The 7,935-nt window shown below is 45.9% G+C and overlaps 1 protein-coding gene across 1 annotated transcript in view; it reads left to right on the forward strand.

The window, feature by feature from the left end:
* TGFA (transforming growth factor alpha) overlaps nt 1–4,398 on the forward strand; it is a 104,445-nt gene extending 100,047 nt beyond the window's left edge. Inside the window, exon 6 of the mRNA XM_037048140.1 lies at nt 577–4,398. Coding sequence (XP_036904035.1) covers nt 577–584 — 8 coding nt within the window. The 3' untranslated portion in view covers nt 585–4,398. The remainder of the gene's footprint in view (nt 1–576) is intronic.
* The last annotated feature ends 3,537 nt before the right edge of the window (nt 4,399–7,935 follow it).

Genomic DNA, 7,935 nt, shown 5'->3' on the forward strand with positions numbered 1-7,935 from the left:
CAAAGCCTCTGTCCCTGAGATGATGCATACCTCCCCACCTCTAGAGGGATCATGGGAGGGACCAAGTAGGAAGTTGTCCAGGCTGAGGAGCTGCTGGGAATGGGCCCCATGCTGCCTCACCACGACAGCCATAAAGGATGCCCTCAGGGCCCTACCCATTGAGAAACACATGGGTCCATTCTTGTATGGCCATAGGGGAAGCCATTCTACCATCAGAATGTTGGGCCAGCTTTTGAGTTGCCCACTAAACCACTCTCTGTGGGGGAACTGGCCACAGGCTGGGTCGAATCACCTCTGGTTGAACAGAGCGCCCACACAACAGAGGCCATCCCCCATTCTTTCCTGCCTCAACCCATTTCACTTTTGGTCAGCCTTTTCTTTGGCACTGAAAGTGCAGTTTCAGGAGCTTCTGTCCCTGAAGTGGCACCAGCAACACTTGGGCTTGGGTCTGACTACCCGAGAGAACTTGGTGACCTTGGCTGATTGATACATCTCCAAGATTCTGTCTCAAGCCTGTTTTGCCAGCATGGCAAGGGTCTGGCCCACAGAGCTTAACCTGTTCTCCCTTCCTCACAGTGGTCTGAAGATCCCAGAGGAGGAATTCAGCCAGATGGACTGCGGCAGCCCTGATAAAGAAAGAACCTCTTCAGGACAGCCCAGCAAGGGATGCCCTAGATGTGCGGCAGGCCTTCCTCCTCTGCCTGCATCACCTGTGCAGCCTTTCATCTTTTGTGGGCCTTCCTTCAAAATTCTATCGAGAACTCTGTCTGCTTGGGGTTATTCGGTGTGATCTAGAAAAGAAATCAGTGGATCGCAATTTAAAGACTGGTCAAAAATGAACTGCAAGGGGTGGGCTTCCCATTTACCCACATAAGGTGTGTGCGTCAGCTGGCACCTGAGTCCAGGTGTACTTGTCTTCCACCATTCATGGATGCCAGACTGTGTTTCTTTTTAATGGACCCACAGGAGCATGCAGTTTGCCCAGCACTGGAGATTCCAGCATAGTTGTTACATCTTTTTCTCATCCACTTATTGGGGAAGAAGGTGGAGAAAGGGTAACTGCTCATTGTTATATGAGGATGCCAACTTTACAAAGAGCTGTGCCTGTCCTCTGTCCACAAGAGCCTCAACCAGCCCAACATCTTCCACAGACATACGTATGATGCTGAGGACCTTCCCAAATCATCACCACCCTTGGAGATGATTTCTTATTTATTAGCTGGATGATGGTTTTATTTTTAATCTCTTAAGCCAATGTAAAAAGCGTAAAACTCTTTCAGATTTCTACATTAATGATGGATGTGTTGCTGGCTGCGAAGTTATACAGTACTGATTAAAAATGGGTGTCCTCTTTGGAAAAGCCACCCACAAGGTACAGAGATGGAAGCAGAAGTTGAGTCGCTGATGGGAGCAAGGAGTGGGGTTCAGACGTTGTGCCATTTAAGATACAAAGGAGGTAAATGCCCCCGGGTACATGCTGGTGGAAAAGTTAGCCAATCCAGCAGCACAGATCTGTCACCTCTGTTGGGAAAGAGAGAAGGAACATGTGTGTTTCTACACAGGTTAAGCACTATACTCACTACAGTGCTCCATGATTAAACGTCTTAATTTCCTCAAGCGGCTTCCGAGAGTGTGCTGCGAAATAGAGCATTAGCTGTGAGCCACGGGCATTTGGGGCCACATCCATGAAAGGGGGACTGGTCATTTATTTTCCGTTTTGTCACTTGGTGGATTTATTACTTCGTTTTTAAAAGGAAAAATTTAACTTTTTTATTTATTTTCAAGTATGAGGAGAAATATTCCAGTGTTTGTTTGTTTGTTTGTTTGTTTTTCAAAGCTCTCACAAGCCGTCTCCACCATGAGGGTCTTACTTTTCCCTCTGAGAAGGGAGGAATTGTCCTGGGCGTGGGGCACATCCACTGTCCAGCCTGTGGAAAGCACTGCCCCCCTCCCATTTAACAGCAGGGGGCACATCCCTGGGAACTGTTATTAAAATTTGGGAATGGAATAACAATGAAATAATATATAAACTCCTGCAAAGGAAGTCTTCTTTAATAATATTTGGGGAAAATGAAAGATTTCTAGCTTTTAACCCTTCAATGCATTGAGCTTCTCATATCCTGGAAGTGACCATTAAAATATGTCAAGTAAGCTTGAAATTTCTACCAGCTAATCTTGTCCTCCCCTAATTCTTCTTTCCAAGTCTGTCTATTTCAATGAATTTTCTCTCTCATTCTTACAGCTAAGACAATTTTTGACCCATGTCTTAACCTTGGCACTTCCACCAAACCATGGTGCACCCAAAGCTCTGAGAGCAGAAATGGGATCTGTTCAGCAATTGCCCCCCCGCCAACCATGTAATTGACGCAGCTTCCAGGTTTTAATTACAAAAGAAAATAGACCTAAGTTTACATTCCTTAGACCAGTCCCACAGCAACAGATATGTGGGCTGAGGCTGGTATGCATAGCTGCTCACGCGGAGACCAATCCAATTGTTGCTGGCTTGAAGACTCCAGTGTCACTTTCCCCATCAGACTCTGAAGGTCTGAGATTCCCGTTTAGAGAGACTAATGGAAGTGAAGTAGTGTCATTTGTTAACCTGAGGTCACATTTTTACTTTAGGACAATCTCTCTCAGTCTTTTGGAGACTCTGAGGTCTGAGCGCCATTAAAGGATATGGACTGATATGTAATGTTTGGGGGGCTTTCTTCACCTAATGAATGAAAAAATCAGCCTCCAGTCTGTAGGCTTCCAAGAGCCTTTGCAGAGGTGTGAGGAGACATGAACAGAAGCAGAAGGAACCTTCTTGGTTCCCTGTGGGGATTTCAGATTTAGCATCTGTGAGCACTCTCGTCCTCGGGTCCAACAAGTCATAGGCACCAGCACCCCCTTCCTTGTGCCTGCAAGACCACGCAGTGAGCAGGCTCCAATGTGTGCAACCCTAAACATGCCTCTCAGGCCAGTCCTCTGTAAACGAGGTCTGAAAAGAGCTGGAAGCAGAGTCTGGGGTCAAGGCAGACCTGCTGGACCTTTATCCATCCACCAGGATATGACACGGCCTTACTTCTTTAGTGATTTCTTTGGTAGAAATCAGATGGCCCACAAGCTTGGGTTCCTGTGCCATCTCATGCACTGGTGCTTCTTTGGTTAGTTGTAAAATGCCCCCATCTCAGGTTAAAAATGCAACTTCTAACCCATGTCTGCATGTTCCTTGTGTTTCCTTGCTCTTTCGAAAGCCAAGTGTTCGTGATGATTAGGGACTCATTCCAAAGACCTGACTTGATAGGTAGCCACACACCTGGGAGTAGGGAATGCAGCTGTTTTCAATGTCTGTCTCAGGAGAAGTGGAAAAACTCCTAAAAATGGAGAAGGTGCTTCCACATCTTTTACAGAGCCTGTTCTGCAGGCCGTGACTCCTCCAGGCACACTGGCAGGGAACACTGTCTTCTAGATGGAAGATACACACCAGTCTCACTTGATCTGGAAAACACGTCTGGCTACAAGTGGGAAAAAGCAAGGTATGAGCTTGCCGTTGAGTTCCAACAGAAGAGGTGGGCAGAATGTCCCCCAAGTCTATTTTCCTGAAAAAGAGAAGGAGGTGGGATCGACACTCCCCCAGCCCCTTTGGTGAAGGAGGGGAAGGTGTGGTTCTAGAGCTTCTTGGGGGACTATTCTCTGCAGGTAGAAAAAAGGGTCTGGTATCTTCAACTAGGTCATCCAACTAGGTCTCGGTGCACATGGGCCACTGGCTGCTTTTCCAGGCACTTTGGCAGGAGTGGGTCAACCAGGCTCCGACACTGCTCAGGGCACACTGACCCCTTAGTAGGGTCTGGGCTTTGATTTCTTCCAACCTGCTCAGTAAAGGGGGGTCAGGAGATGATTCAAAAGCCCAGGACCATGGGGGACATCACAGAAACAGATGGACACCTATGCTCATTCTTAACGTTCTAACATAAGACCTGTTCTCTGTAGCCACTGATTTCACCAGGTTTTCTGAAAGATCCAGTGGCGAGCGCACCCACGCAGTACTGAAAAGCAACCCCTCTTTCTAATGTAATAACTGATGGAAGTGTTCAACTTTCCATTATCTTTATTATAACAAACATGATGCTTTTTTTTTAAAGAACTTGTTACTCTGACTTCTGTATATGTTGCACTGAAAAGGTTAATATTTAATAATGTTTTAATTTATTTTGTGTGGTAAGTTAATTTTGATTTCTGTAATGCATTAATGTGATTAGCAGTTCTTTTCCTTAATATCTGAATTATTTAAAAAGTAGTGAGAAATATAAAATGCGATTGCATTTTTCAGTCATGTGCATTGTTGTTCAGTTGTACTGTACATTGTTTGAAAAAATGAAGGAATGAACTCTTTTTTTTCCTAAATCAAGACTGAAACATTTATTTTGTGAGACTGGGATATTAAGATTTTCCTCTGCAAATGTGAATAATGGAAAAAATTAGATGCTCTTTTTTCAAAATGTGGGGGTCCTAAAATGAAACAGAATTGATCCCTGTCTGCTTGAAGAAACCAAATTCTTTCAAGTTCTTCTCAATGTGTAATATTTCATCTATTGTGTGTCCAACATATGCCAACTGATGTAAAGGAAAATATAAAGCACACAATCCCTGCCCCAGGGAATTGAGAGCTGGCTGGGAAGACAGACTGACATGTAGAAAATAATTCTGGATCAGTTTTAGACAAGATACAAATAGTTAGCTGTAAGGTAGAGATTATGAGTTAATAGCTGTAGTTCTCAAAGTGTTGCCCCCAGACTAGCAGTATCAGAAGTATCAGAACTTCTTAGGAATGCAAATTATCAGGCCCCACCCAAAACCTATTAAACTCTAGAGGTGCCCCATGCCCCCTCCGCCTTTCAGATTATTCTGACATACACTCAAGTTTGAAAACCACTGTGCTTTAGGACTCAGTGAGGGCCAGTTATTGTGGGGCTACAGTTTTTAGGAAAAAGCTATGCAGAAGTGAAACCTAATACAATTTACCCATTAATATGCAAAGTCAATAGCTATCAGAGAGTATGTTCTGATTAAAGGCCTGCATTTATTTGGATCTTTTCTGCTCAATTTAGTTGAAGAAAAAATGAGCCTATCCATCTCCTACCACAACCCCACTCACCCCCCTGCAGCCCAGCACTGCCCAGTTTCTAACTGTAGGGAATTGTTCTAAAACTGTCAGCCTAGTTCTTGTAAGCCTCACTGCATTTGAATTTCCGTGGTTAAGCCTCTGTACTTCTATCTCGTGTGGGGACCTCACATGTGCAACCTATGAGAAGCTCATACGGAAGCAGTGGAGAGTGAAATAGTTGCTGAATGGCATGAGATCTTGGTCCCGAGGAAGGCATAGCACTGTGTAGCCAGGAACAAGTGTGTGCAGGGACTATTGTCAGGCCCCAGAGAGCTTTGGTACCTGCCTAGCTTGCAGGAAGATGTACACCCAGGCACCTTTTTGTTCCAAGTTTCCTGGCCTGGTGTCTGTCCCTCAACAGGACCTTCCTTACCTCTTAGAAGAGAGAGGGTAAGACCTACTACCCATACCTGGTATTCCCCCTCATGACCCTATTTAGTCCTCAGGGACATCTTTAGGCCTTAGTCTCAACCCACAGAATTCTCTACTTACCCTATTTAGTCTCTTCCTTCCCGATTTTCAAGCCTTGTTCCTCCAAGACTGCCTGCCTACCAAACCAGTGTCCAGTAGCGTCTCCGGTTCTGGTCAGGGAGGTGCACTGGACTGTCTGGAGTTCTGAGGACCCATTCTAGGAAAAAGTACCTATGAACCTGGAGTCAAGCCAGACCTCCTCTCATTTATTTAGGTGACCTGCAGTTGCCAGCTTGAGTCCAAGTTCCAGACTCTTTGGGCCTAGTCTTTGTGGATGCTGTTGGCCCCAAAGCATCCATGTTTTGCCTGGCTTTTGTGTGCCCTGACTCCTACCCGGCCGAATTTGGGGGAGTTTGAGTGTGACCTAGCCTTGCCTCCTCCCTGGCTTAGAGCTCCCCGCTTTGCAGATGCCTGGCTTCTAGCACCGGCGTTCTCCCTGTCTCCTGAAACTTCCTCTCCCACAGGGTGGGCAAAAGTAGGTTTATAGTGTTCATATACAAAATAATACAGTAATTTGTAAACTACAACCAGAGACATTGAAATAAAGAGCAAACTGACGGTAACCAGAGAGGAGTGCGAGAAGGATAATAGGGGATAAAAGGGGAAGGGCCATCAAGGAACAAGTATGAAGGACACATGGACAAAGCCGAAGGGAGTAGGTTTCAAGAGTGGGAGGACAGAGGGGCATGGTGAAAGGAAAATGGAGATCACTGTACTTGAACAACAATAAAAAAAAGAGTAATACAAGAAAAAGTTCTGTTTTACATACATATCGCTGTAAGCCTACTTTGGCCCACCTTTGCTTTGTATTTGCTCTCTGCAGGACTTGCCACTCAGCAGGCCAGGCCCTGAGGTTTCTGACATAACCTTTCACCTCTAGAACTAGGGAGGGACATGCATATTGATCATACACACTGAGTCTGGAAATGCCTATTCCACTAGGCCTGTGTCTCTCACCCCAGGTGAACTGAGTTCTAGAATCTGTGAGAATGGACCCTGAGCCTATTTTTAAATTTACTTTTCAATTGTAGTTGACATAGATTATTTCTTTCAGGTATACAACATAGTGATTAGATATTTATATACCCTATAAAATGATCGCTGCAGTAATTCTCGGACCCATCTGGCACCATACATGATTATCACAATATCATTGACTATATTACCTGTGTTGCATTTTATATCCCCATGACTATTTTTATAGCCTTGGGCATTTTTTAAATCTCTCCCAGTGATTTTAATCCAGGTCCTACTGCCCTCTGGATTACACCAGGCCCCAGGGTGCAGGTGGTAGAGAGGTTTGACACCTGGGGCTGAGAGTACCGCAAACCCACCTGGGGTGTCCACCCTGGCCCATGTCTAGGAATCCTTACTATCCAGCACATGTTAGCCCCTTGGAGACACTTGGAGGCTTGCAGCTCCTTTCAAGTGGTATCATCTAAGGCAGAGAAGTGAGAAAACACATTTGGGGACAGGGACTGTGAGGAGTACCACATGGCTGATGCCTGTGGTATATACAAATGGGCAGTGACTTATTAGAAAGCCACATTTTGCATTTGGGAGTAAAAACAAAACAACATTAAAGGGAAATAAGAGAGGAGGGAAAGGCTTTTTTCAGGGATGTTGCTCCAGTGGAAGCTTCAGGCCCTGATGCACAGCTGCAAAGCTAAACTGGGATGAGAGGAGCCCTGCAGCCTTGAAATCCTCCATAGCAAGTTCAAGTCCTGTGAGGGAGCCCCTCTCTGGAAGTTGGGAAGGTGGAGTTGAGAGCTGAGCAGGGGAACACCTCCACTAACCCGGGGCTGGTCTGCCCTGCACATCCCAGAGTGGGATTCCTCGGGTCTGACAATGGGACATCCCAGAAGGACTGTGCTGTAGGAGCCAGGGTCAGTTAAACCCGGTCCCACCAGAACAGGGCAAGCAGCCGCTCACTCCCCTGCAGTGTGACTCTCCAACCTGCCTTTGTAAAGAAGCACCCCAGTCAGAACACAGGACTCTGGGCCCCAGTGGTGGGAGGAGGCTTGGAGGCAAAGACCTGGCATTGGCTAGCTTCTTGCCGATGGTGTTATCTGTGGTGTTACTAGTTCTCTCTGAGTCTCTCACACCTATTTAGCTCCCTCCTATTTAGCTCAGGGAGTTGTTGAGATAAAGCTTATAAATTCCCACTTGCACAGCCTGATGCTTAGAATAAAAAAAAATTCTAGTGTAACCCTAAATGCCACCAATGTATGGCCAAGGGAGGCCCCATGCCCATCCTCCAGTGACTTTTGTGAGTTGTATTTCAGAGAGCCAATGGCAAATGGGGCCACATCCAGAGT

Source organism: Sturnira hondurensis, unplaced genomic scaffold (assembly GCF_014824575.4).
Source record: "Sturnira hondurensis isolate 20B ecotype Veracruz unplaced genomic scaffold, ASM1482457v3 Scaffold0006413, whole genome shotgun sequence".
Lineage (NCBI taxonomy): Eukaryota > Metazoa > Chordata > Mammalia > Chiroptera > Phyllostomidae > Sturnira > Sturnira hondurensis.